The sequence below is a fragment of the Nicotiana attenuata genome, unplaced genomic scaffold (genome assembly GCF_001879085.1).
Source record: "Nicotiana attenuata strain UT unplaced genomic scaffold, NIATTr2, whole genome shotgun sequence".
NCBI lineage: Eukaryota > Viridiplantae > Streptophyta > Magnoliopsida > Solanales > Solanaceae > Nicotiana > Nicotiana attenuata.
The window spans coordinates 939,592-951,174 of record NW_017670238.1 but is presented as its reverse complement, the minus strand read 5'-3'; the positions used below and the strand labels follow the sequence as shown (position 1 = coordinate 951,174).

General features: G+C 37.0%; 2 protein-coding genes across 6 annotated transcripts; one reads left to right on the top strand and one right to left on the bottom strand.

The window, feature by feature from the left end:
• The first annotated feature begins 2,682 nt into the window (after nt 1-2,682).
• On the top strand, nt 2,683-11,184 carry LOC109236416 (disease resistance protein RML1A-like). Of its 5 annotated transcripts, XR_002069486.1 has the most exons (8): nt 2,683-3,277; nt 3,958-5,053; nt 5,138-5,563; nt 5,689-6,654; nt 6,750-7,274; nt 7,518-7,560; nt 7,659-7,780; nt 9,551-9,864. XR_002069486.1 is itself a non-coding variant. In XM_019402595.1 (6 exons), the coding sequence occupies exons 1-5, from the start codon at nt 2,790-2,792 to the stop codon at nt 7,266-7,268; spliced, it is 3,495 nt and encodes a 1,164-aa protein (XP_019258140.1). In that variant the 5' UTR covers nt 2,683-2,789; the 3' UTR covers nt 7,269-7,274; nt 7,518-7,561. The 5 variants fall into 5 exon arrangements, 2 of the variants coding, with proteins under 2 accessions (XP_019258140.1, XP_019258139.1); XR_002069487.1 differs by lacking the exons at nt 7,518-7,560; nt 9,551-9,864 and adding an exon at nt 10,801-11,184; XR_002069485.1 differs by lacking the exon at nt 7,518-7,560.
• Nucleotides 8,473-8,880, bottom strand: LOC109236435 (exocyst complex component EXO70A1-like). Its single transcript, XM_019402618.1, has one exon. The coding sequence runs from the start codon at nt 8,878-8,880 to the stop codon at nt 8,473-8,475; it is 408 nt and encodes a 135-aa protein (XP_019258163.1).
• Nucleotides 11,185-11,583: the final 399 nt, after the last annotated feature.

The following is an 11,583-nucleotide window of genomic DNA, read 5'->3' as shown; positions in this document are numbered from 1 at the left end:
TGGCAAAATCTAGTACTAATTAGACAATTTGAGTTTCATTAGTGGGTAATGACACATATGGTCCAAAATGGTAGGGGCTAGGGTACACTCAAGACCAACTATTAATGAGTGACATATGTGAGGCTTTATCTTGAGTTCAATGGTATATTTGAACCTTTTTTAAAAAACTTTAATAACAATAATGTCCGAGTCAATTTAGGATGGTGCATCCTAAACACATATTCCTTTGTAAAATAACATGAGTGTTAGCCCCTTGACAAAGGTCCTCGGCAGGTGTGGGTTATGACAAGGATTTTCAGGATGGCCTTGGCACACAACCTGAAAATTTGGGCAACATCATGATGGGCTGCTCGGCATGATGAACTATGCGGGGTTGACAAACGCACCTTGAACGGAAGCAAGGCGCATTTTACTTGGACGTGCGGGTTGGCAAAACAATGGCAAGGCAAAGCCATTTCAAAACAGGGAAAAAGACATGGCAAGGCAAGGCAAGACAATGCGGGACAAGCAATGACAATTGATGCGGGCAGATTTAATCAAGTTGGGGGCGACTTGACAAAAGCGGGCAAGTGTGGCAATGAACGTGTGCGGCTAAGTCAGTGGTTGGCGAGCTGGGGCCATGATATGGGTGCGGAGCAGTGTCAAGGACAAGGCTGGGTGGAATTGCCAGCCTTGGGCACAAGGCAGCTGGGCGAAATAGGCACATGTTGTGCACATGCAGCATTTGAAAAAACATATGCAAAGCACATGGGAGGCAGTTGGCGGTTGCAACCTCTTCCAAGACATGTTGTTCATGGCCTAAAAAATGGGGGCACGTTTTTGTACTTGTCTTAACTTGTTTGCCCATCAGTTGGGGCTTGTCAACTAATTGTAGCCTTATAAATACTTGCCTAGGCTGTCCAAAACGGGGCAGAAAAACTTAGTCTAAGGCATTGTGAAGCCAAAATCGTCTAAGTCATTTCCTAAGGGTGGGAATATCATTTTGGGGCAGGGAATTAGGGAATTCTTTGTCTTGGCCATAGGGTTGGCTATTGTGTTCTTGTATTCACATATTAATACGAGTTGGGAAGAAATTTCTGTATATCGTGTGTGCCTTTATTTACTGTTTTTGCTGCCTATTTTCATTCTAAGTTAAAACGTTCCTAAAATAAAACTAAGTGTTGGAAAGGCTGAAGTCAAGGCTGGGCTTGACTGCCGCACGGAGGTGAACCTAGGGCAGAATTCGAGTGACATAAATCACCCATGTGACAATGAGAATGGTGCACACAGTTTAATGGTCCAGGTCTCATCTTCTATCGGTGTTACAGGGACCATTCATACACCAAAATATGCATAGAGATGTAGAGGTGTAGATTATCGAATAATTTCTCTAAAATTTGTTACTCTAAGGGTGTGTTTGGTATGAAGGAAAATATTTTTCGAAAAATGCTTTTTAATTTTTTCATATTTGGTTGGCTTAAATGTTTTGAAAAATATTTTATTCATGAACTCATTTTCCTCCAATTGGAGGAAAATATTTTCCTTATCAAAAGAAGGAAAAACATTTTCCAAAACTCTTTTTCAACATTCCCCATCCCCACCAACCTCCACTCACCCCATCCATCCCACCCCTAAACCACCCATATCCCCACCCACCCCAACCCTTACCCCATCACACTCCAATCTAACCCACCACCCACCCTAAATAAAAGTATTATTAAGAGTACTTTTTTCGTGTTATAAATAGAGTATTTTTTTTTTATTTCAAAAAAATGAGTATATCTTTTCATGATGTTGAAAAAGTATTTTCTTTCATTTCAACAAAATAAGTACTTTCTTTTTCGGTACGTCGGAAAAGTATTTTCTCTTATTTCAACAAAACGAATATTTTCTTTTCATGAAGTACAAAAAATATTTTCTTTCATTTCAACAATCTAAGTATTTTCTTTTCCTAAAAAGAAAAAGTATTTTTTTTCAATAAATTCGTGATGTAGAAAAATATTTTCTTTCAGTTCAACAAAATGACAACTTTCTTTTCATGATGTACATTTCAACAAACTGAGTATTTTTTTTTCATGATTGACAAAAAGTATTTTTTTTCATTTTAACAAAACGAGTACTGCTTTTCATGATGTAGAAAAAGTATTTTCTTTCATTTCAACAAATTGAGTATTTTCTTTTTATGATGTACAAAAAGTATTTTCTTTCATTCAATAAATGAGTAATTTTTTTCATGTTGTAAAACGGATACTTTCTTTTTCTACAAAAAGAAGTATTTTCTTTTTAGTTATCGAGCCCGAATTTCAACATTGTTCTTGCGTAAAAAAGTAAAGCAGCACATTAATTTCTTTGGATTTGCATGAATTTTGAAAAGAATAATTAAATTCTTGAAGAAAATTGAGTCCCGAAGGAGGGGGGAGGAGTATAGGAAACATGAAGATTTTGGGGAAGGTGGGTCGAGGAGAGTAGCATAAAAAATTATTTCCTAAAAATATTTTATACTTTCTAACCAAACACTATATATATATATATATATATACTTATTTTCCATGAAAACATTTCGGCAAACTCCAAAAATCAGCTTCTCAAAAATCAAACGTTTTGTTTTCTTTTCTAAAAAGTGCTTTTAATTAACTAATTGTCCTAAAATTAAAAAATCATTTTCAGTGGACCTCTGTCGTTGACACATGATTCTGATTTCCAGCTGTTGGGACTTGTCACTTGTTGCGTCTCAGGTGTTTGCAGACATTCTTACAATTGGAGTATATATTTACGCAAGCTCCTTTACCTTTAGGTCAATTAGTACGTCCATGGAGAAACCTCTGGATCCAACACTTTCATCTTCATCAAATCAAGTATTCTTGAGTTTTAGAGCAGACGACTCTTGCTGCATGTCTTTCACTGATCACCTTTACACTGCCTTAGTTCAAGCTGGGTTTCAAACATTCAAACAGGACACTGACACAAGAAAAGAACAACTCCACAACGCAATCCGAGAATCGAAAGTTTCGGTGATTGTCCTGTCCGAAGGTTATGCCTTTTCTCAATCATGTCTTGATCAGCTGGATGTGATTCTGACATGTAAGGAGAAATTGGATCGGGCAATTCTACCCGTGTTCTACTATGTGGATCCTTCTGATGTTAGGAAGAAGAAGGGAAGGATTGGGGAAGCAATAGCATCGCATGAACAAGAATTGAAATGGGAAAGCAGTGGAAGGGAAAGGGTAGAAAGATGGAAGAAGGCACTTGCTAAAGTTGCTGACTTGGGGGGAATGGTCTTACACAATCAAGCTCGTGGGTAATTATATATATATTTCTCCCCTTTTAGTCCATTTTTATGTCTCTTTATCTTCTTCTTCCTCAATTTTCTTTTTCCTTGTAAAGACCCTTTGACAAGAAAAAAAAAGGGAAACAAGAACAGTTCCCACTGCCTTGAAAGCGATTTCGGCCCGAGGTTTCACAGCACCTCCAAACACGTGCACTCGTGGCTGGAAGTTTGGAATTTGCACAAAACAATTGTCCAGAATTCGGTTGAAGAAGAAGAGAGATGAATGTGTTTTTTTCTGTGTTTGAAAACTTCACAAAACAGTAGAGCTGTTACAAGAAGGAGAATTTAATTTGGGGGTTATGAAATAAGGATGAATAAGAATCCTAGCAAACGTGATATAAGTTCTGAAATTGCAGTTAACAGAATAACAAAAACTTGATTAAAAGAAATCAAAAGGAGAAAAGGTGGAAGAATAATAGTAGCAGTTAATTGTCCCACATTGGTTGTGGGAATGAGTTGTTACCACTTTATATGGTCTTGGGAAATCTCACCCGATGCACTAGCTTTTAGGGTTGAATTAGGTCCAACGTTCATTTTCATTTTCCGAGGGGGTGTTAAGTGTCCCATCTTGGTTGAGGGAATAACTTGTTATCTCCTTGTTGGCAGTTCAGTTATATCTTACATTCTTATCTCGTTTTCTTAAATTACAGGCCTGAGTCAAAATTTATTCGAAAGATTGTTAATGTGGTCACAAATAGACTAAGTCGAACAGCTTTGTATGTTGCACCTTACCTAATCGGCATTGATCGCCGGGCTAAGCATATTAGCTTTTGGCTGCAAAATGGATCGGCTGACGTTGGCATATTGATGGTTTACGGCATGGGCGGTATAGGGAAGACGACTCTGGCCAAGTTCATCTACAATTCAAACTTTCATGCTTTTGAAGGTAGCAGCTTTGTGCTTAACATAAGAGAAATTTCAAAGCAACCTAACGGTTTAGTTAAATTGCAAAAGCAAATACTTTCTGACATTCTAAAAAGGGCAAAGGAACGAGTATCATGCGTTGATGAAGGAATTGTTAAGATTTCAGATGCCTTAAGTGGCAAAAGAGTCCTACTTGTTCTTGATGATGTGGATGATTCTGATCAACTAAATGCAGTATTGGGGATGAAAAGTTTATTTTACTCAGGAAGTAAAATCATCATAACAACCCGACATGAGCGAATTCTAAATCCTCACCTAGTTGATAAGGTGTATACCGTTGAGAAACTGGGCACGGACGAATCCTTAGAGCTCTTCAGTTGGCATGCCTTTGGAAAACCACATCCTGTGGAAGGTTTTCTTGTGGGTTCAAATGAAGTAGTGAAACGGTGTGGAGGAATTCCACTTGCACTAAGAGTTTTGGGTTCTTCCCTGGCAGGACAAAATTTGGATGTATGGCAAAGTACAATAAAGAAGTTGCAAGTTGTTCCTAATAATCGGATTATTGAACTGCTCAAAATCAGTTATGAATCTCTAGAAGATGATGATAGGAGTTTATTCCTTCATATTGCCTGTTTCTTTCTCTGGGAGGATAAAGATTTTGCTGTCAAAATACTGGATAAATGTGAACTTTTCACTATAGTGGGGATCCAAAACCTCATTGATAGAGATCTCTTGTCAATACCAAATGGTAGGCTCGTCATGCATCAACTGATTCAAGATCTGGGAAGAGAAATTGTTCGTCAAGAATCTGTTAAGGAGCCAGAGAGGCGTAGTAGACTGTGGCGTCATGAAGAATCTTTGTACGTATTGAGAAACAAAACGGTAAGCAACTTAATCACTTTAGGTTTTTTCCTTTAATCCATGCATGCACTTTTTCTCTTACATGTCTGTCTCCTATTTTATTAGGGAACTGAAGCAATTGAAGGCATCATTCTCGACGGAAATATGCGTAAGGGGCAAGAATCAACCAGGATAACATCTAATGAAAATTATGGCAAAAAAAGTAAAGTAAAAGAATTTATGAATAATTCTCAGGAAGATCGACCAAAGCGGAATTGGATGTCCATTTTCTCTCGTCATATCATGGGCACAAGGGAAGTTCCAAATGAGGATTTGGAAACTGACTCATTCACAAACATGCACAAGTTGAAATTTCTGTTGCTTAGCAATATACAACTTTCTGGATGTTACAGCAAATTTCCCAAGAAATTAAGATGGTTGTTTTGGCGTTATCTCCAGTTAGAATCCCTACCAAGCGACTTTCCGATGGGAAAACTTGTTGCTATAGACCTTTGTTACAGCAGCTTGAAACAACTTTGGACAGCACCAAAGGTACTTTGTCCATGCCCTTTGTCATTATCTGCTTGTAAGTATTTATCATCAGTTGCATCCAGCATTATTTTAAGTGATCAGTTGCATCTAACATATCTTTTCGTTTCTCTTGTTCGTTTGACTAGTTACTCAGATGGTTAAAATTTCTCAATCTCAGCCACTCTTATCAGCTTAGAAGAACTCCTGATTTTTCATTACTTCCCAACCTTGAACAATTAATCCTCGAATATTGTACAAGTCTAACTGAGGTGGATGACACTATTGCATATCTGGAAGGACTCACTGTTTTAAGCCTTAATGGTTGTATAAACTTGAGGAGCATTTCAGAAAGTGTTTGCATGTTAACACATCTTGAGACCCTTGATATTTCTGGTTGCTCGAATCTTGAATATGTCGCCCTGAAGCTTGAAAAGTCGGATTTTCCAAGTGAGCTTTCAGATGAAAGTGGAAGAAACCAAATAGATAGTACCAAGCTAGTAAGACCATGGCATACAATCTTGTGGTCTTTGCTGAGGAAGGAGAAAGTATGTCATAGAGTTTCACCAATCAGTTTTCCGACTTCTCTAGTTACTCTAAGACTTTCTGACTGCAATCTGGGTGATAATGCATTTCTCCATGTTGATTTTAGTAAGCTCAATTTGCTGAAAGAATTGAGTTTGAGCCGAAATCCACTTTGCCATCCCCCAGAGAGCATTAGATATCTTAGCAGGCTCGAAAATCTTTCACTAAATTCGTGTACAAGGCTAAAATCAGTACTCGAGCTGCCAAATGGTGTTGAGATTGTTGATACAACTGACTGTATATCCTTGGAGAAAGTATCAGGTGCACCTAGCTCATGCAGCATTCTGTACATAAATTGTGCCAATCTGGTTGAGATGAGCTCTAATTTCAAGTTAGAACATCTTGAAAATGTCAATGCAGAAATTCTTGGCTATTTGGGTTTGTCAAACTTGGAGTTGATTAGAAATGTTACTTTTAGATTAAGATTTGACATTCAGAAATTGCATACTGACGAAATGGAATTTCCAGAGTTTGTCCAAAATGACATGGCAAAATTACAATCTCTCCCACCTAAGAAGCTTCCCGCTCAGGTGCATCTTTCTGGTTTTGTGTAAAATGAGGCATATATATTATATGCTCAACTGATTGTGCATCTGCTTAACATTTGATGATTTTCATGTCTCAGGGATATTACTGCAATGGCGTCTTCTCCACATTCCTATCGGGTGAACACGTGCCAAGTTGCTTTGATACGAAGTTGAGTGAGCCTTTCTGTTCATCGTTCATCGTTCCTACTCCTGATAATCATAGAATTCGAGGCTTGAGTTTTTGCTTGGTGTATACATGCTTGGAGAGTGAAGAAATGGTAAGTGAGGGCCATTGCCTGTCCATTACAATTAATAATTTGTCGCAAAAGATCAAGTGGAAGCAAGACCCTATATTTCTAGCTATTCCTGAAGTTGAAGAACGGATGATGTGGCTAAGTTATTGGGAAATTGGCAACTCGTTGCAAACAGGCGATGTTGTAGAGATTTCAGCCAGTGTTGGAGATAAACAACGTTTCAGTATCAACGAGGTTGGAATGAGGATTATATTCCTGGAAGAACAACAAGACCAGGACAAAGAATCTAATTGTGAAGTTGAAGAGTTTTTTTCTAGTCCATGTCATCAGAGTTTGCTCCTTGTCAGAGTCTTCCCAATGTGATAAAAGGTAGTTATTAAGATGGTAGAATAAATTGTTGGCATATGAATCGGAGTTCTTGCTCAGGTCTTAATTGTTGTTTCTATTACACTTAATGTTAAAGGATAGAGTCCTCTGTCTTCATTGGATAGTACAAGGGGAACATAGTTTTTTTTCCTCATCCCGTCTACATGATTTTCTTTTTTTAAGCAAAAATTTCTTTGTAACTTAATATCATGTCGGCCTGGGACATCCTGCTATGTTTCTTTTCAGTCATCGTGGTCAACACCTTGTACAGGAAGTGAATTTTAAAGCGGTAATTTCATTTACTGAGCTCTATGGAGATTCTTGTATCGAATCATATAGTATGCAAGGTTAATTTGTCACGTCAAATGCATCTTTACGTGTTCTCAGGAAGAAAAAAAACAAGAACGAAGACTAGGGGAATCCTACATTACTAATGCAGCTGTCAGAGTGGGGAAATGTTGGCGTGAATCTTCAGAAGATATGAACCTTCCAGTGGTTTGCCTAAATAGGTAAGATTACTTCCTGGTGAGAGTAGCAACTTTTCGATATGCACCAACATATGTAGTGCTTGTTATGTTCCTGTTCTTGTATGTTTGGTCATTTCATCTTCTTTGTAGCTTGTACTGGAATTTTTATTTCCATTCTTGACCGTTTCCTTAGATTCTGTCAGTCACGTAGGACTGTTGTCATGCATTTAGCCAAAGGCAAACTCAAGATTTTAGGTCAGTGAGTGCAGAGTACAACAGACAAACTACTCCTTTGTGACAATGTGTGCAGCTATATATATATATATATATATATATATATATATATATATATATATATATATATATATATATATATATATATATATACGGAAAATGGCCAAATATAGCCATGTACTATGAGAAAAGGTTTAAATATACCCCTCGTTATACTTTGGGTCCAAATATACCCCTGTCGTAATACTATTGGTTCAAATATATCCTTCTTCCGTTAAGTTTGTCCAAGGTGGACACCAAATCCTACGTGGCACTAATATTTGATGAGGTGGATGCCACATGGCATGCTACCTCAGCTCCCCTAACCCATTTTACCCCTCCCCTCTATTTGTTTTTCTACCCTCTATGTGGTAATGGTGACGGAGGGGAAGGAAATTTTAGTGGTGGAATCAAAGCTGAAAACCAATTCGATTTCACCCCCAAAGCTCACAAACGGTGTCTTAGACGTCCAGCACTCTGAACATCTTCTCCAGTGATAACCTTCTGTATTTAGCTACCATTTCAGGGAACAAGAACAGAGTCAATGCACCATCTTTAGTTATCTCCGAGAAGCACGATTCTCTTATGTTGTCGGAGGCTGAGAAGACATAGTCACAAAGAATCTTCTCGTCGTGAAACAGAGTAGTAACTGCAATCTTCACAGCAGTCAACCAATTCTTGATTTTTATCTCCAGTAATTTCCAATCCATTTTCTGAATATGTGAAGAGCTCAACTTTTCAATTCCCAAGTAATACAAAGTCTCATCGACGACTGATTTTCGATTGGGTTGATAAATTTTCACGCACTCTCTTCCATAACCAGCTGCAATCATACAATCAGCAATGGATTTCAAGTCCATTTTACCCATCGATATACTTTTCTATTTGTTTTATTACCGTCTATGTAGCAATGGTGGTGGTGGAGAAGGAAATTTTAATGTTGGAAAAATAAATAGAGGGGAGGGGTGAAATGGATTAGGGGGGCTGAGGTGGTATGCCATGTGGCATCTACCTCATCAAATATTAGTGCCACGTAGGATTTGATGTCCACCTTGGACAAACTTAACGGAAGAGGGTATATTTGAAGCAATAGTATCACGGTAGGGGTATATTTGGATCCAAAGTGTAACGAAGGATATATTTAAACATTTTCTCGTAGTACATGGGTATATTTGGCCCTTTTCCGATATATATATATATATATATATATATATATATATATATATATATATTCAATCTTTTTCTATTTTAGAGTTTGATGGTGTAAGGTACATATGCGCCTGCATATGGAACGTTGAATTTGTTCTCTTAAAATTCCTTATCAATCAATTGAACCCCTAATTAATCATCCTTTTGGCATAATCTTAATCATCCTTCTTCCACCGTGTAGATCAGAAGTACCATACCCTCGGTTGGGTTTTTCTGCACATTCGCAAATTATCCTGGCTGCATCCAGTGTTTACTTCTAGTCCCCTTCATGAAAAACATTATCTTTCTATCCTTATAAAAGATGTGGACATATCTTAAATCTTTTTGCAGAACGATGTCAGATGGAGCTCTTTTGCAGCATCAACACCAGATAACAGCTTCTGTTGAAGGGCCTTATGGCCACGAGTCAACTACTTAATGATGGAATTTAGTTGAGTGATTCAAAATTTAATATGCCTATTGTTGAAAAGTCACAATATTTTCATATGTCCAATCTTTTAGGAGACATCTACTCATTAATTGAAGAGCATCCAACATTTGTAAAAGGACATATCTATTCACAAAAGGCGCAATAGTTATCTTTTTGCTCTCTATAACTCCTTGATTCAATTGGAGAATTAACACGAAGAAATCTTCATTTGTCATTATTCCAGAGTCAGTTTCCTTCATTATTCTGATTCCTACAAAAGTAGTTGGGAGATTTAAGAGTTCTCTGGAACTTCTATTTGAGTGCACATTTGAAGATTGTTGAGTGGTTCGTTGTGTCTTGGGTGTAGCACGCCACTTTACTATATGCACCTAGGCAGGGGCGAAGCTACACCCTATCAAGGGTGGTCAATTGGCCATCCTTCGTCATTATTTTTTGTATATAAGTAAAATATTAGGTTTTAGAGGTATATAACATATATTGAACAACTTTTATTAGGGAATTTTTTTTACTTCTTTCAAATTTAAATATCTTTGGGAAAATTTTTTGACTTCGCCACTGCACCTAGGTAGCAACGGAAATCTACTCTGAAGTTAGTGCATTCCATAGAGTGCATGGAACAGATTTTTCATATCCAAAATTATTGATAGTTAACAATTGTGTCTTGTTGTTCATTAAATATTCTTGTTTACCATCTCTAATATTTTCAAACTCTTAAAGTACGTCCTTGTTATAATCCGTTCACTACTCAATTCTCCTCGATTTATTTCTTAATAAGTCATTGGTTGAACTATTGGCTTGACCATGTTTGTTTTGAGGTATGCAAATCTCATTTTGATGATGGATGGCATAGAGACAGACCAGAAATGTTGAGTAATATCTTCCACCTGTTTAATGATATCAAGCCTCGTCTGCCTGGACTTATTCTGGTAGTTGTGGCTTGTGAAGAAAAAAAATAGAGCTTTCACTTTATGAAACAGTGCACATGTAGGCAATCTGTCCTTTTCTCCCTGATGAACTGTATCTTGAGAATCACATCCTTCACTGGTCGGCACTATTTTCCCATTTTTAAATCGTTATGAATCTGTACTCATAAGTTAACATCATCCTGTTTGTTTACAGTTGCTGAATTAATACTTATTTTCTGCACCAGGGTAGCAAACTATAAATTTGTTAATAGAACAGTGGACAGATTCTTGGGTAAGGAAAGGTAAAGGTTGTTGGTTTGATCAGATATAGATGCCTAACTTCAGAATTAGGCAAGACAAAGTAAGCAACTTCAGATCCTGATATGGAAATTCCAAAATATTATAGTGTACCACATTCAGTAAAGTAGAGGACAGATTCATCCTTACTTTCAGGGGGTTCCCCCTTTGGATACACATTATTTTATTATGCTGAAGTGACAGATTGAGCTAGTTCATAGAATATACTCCGTATAAATTAATTACAGTTAGTGATAAAAGTGTATGAAAGAGTGCAATGTATTTATTATTTTGATGTAAATCTTGGGTGTGAAAAAGACGTTTTCTCTTTACTATGCAGACCATAATCTTTATTAAAGAGAAAGATGAGAAGTCCATTTCTCGTTTAGGTATTGAGCTGGTGAGTCACCTTCTCCCTTTATTTGTACATTTACCCTTTTGGTTATTTATAAACGCCATGTGATTATCTACAGAAAAAAAAAAAATTCAACACCAATCCTAATTAGTCTTGGAACCTTATAAGACAAAAGCGCATATGAAGATCCATTCCATAACAATTTTTTTTACTCACATTCGATACTAATACTTGTTTAACCTTAAAAGTGTATAACAATTGAATTTATACGCGGTTTTAAGGATATGTGGACTAATTCAATAGTAATTAATGACGTTAGATAAGCGAATAAAAATTAGAATAAACAGCCAAACCAGTAATGATACTGAATTCGGGG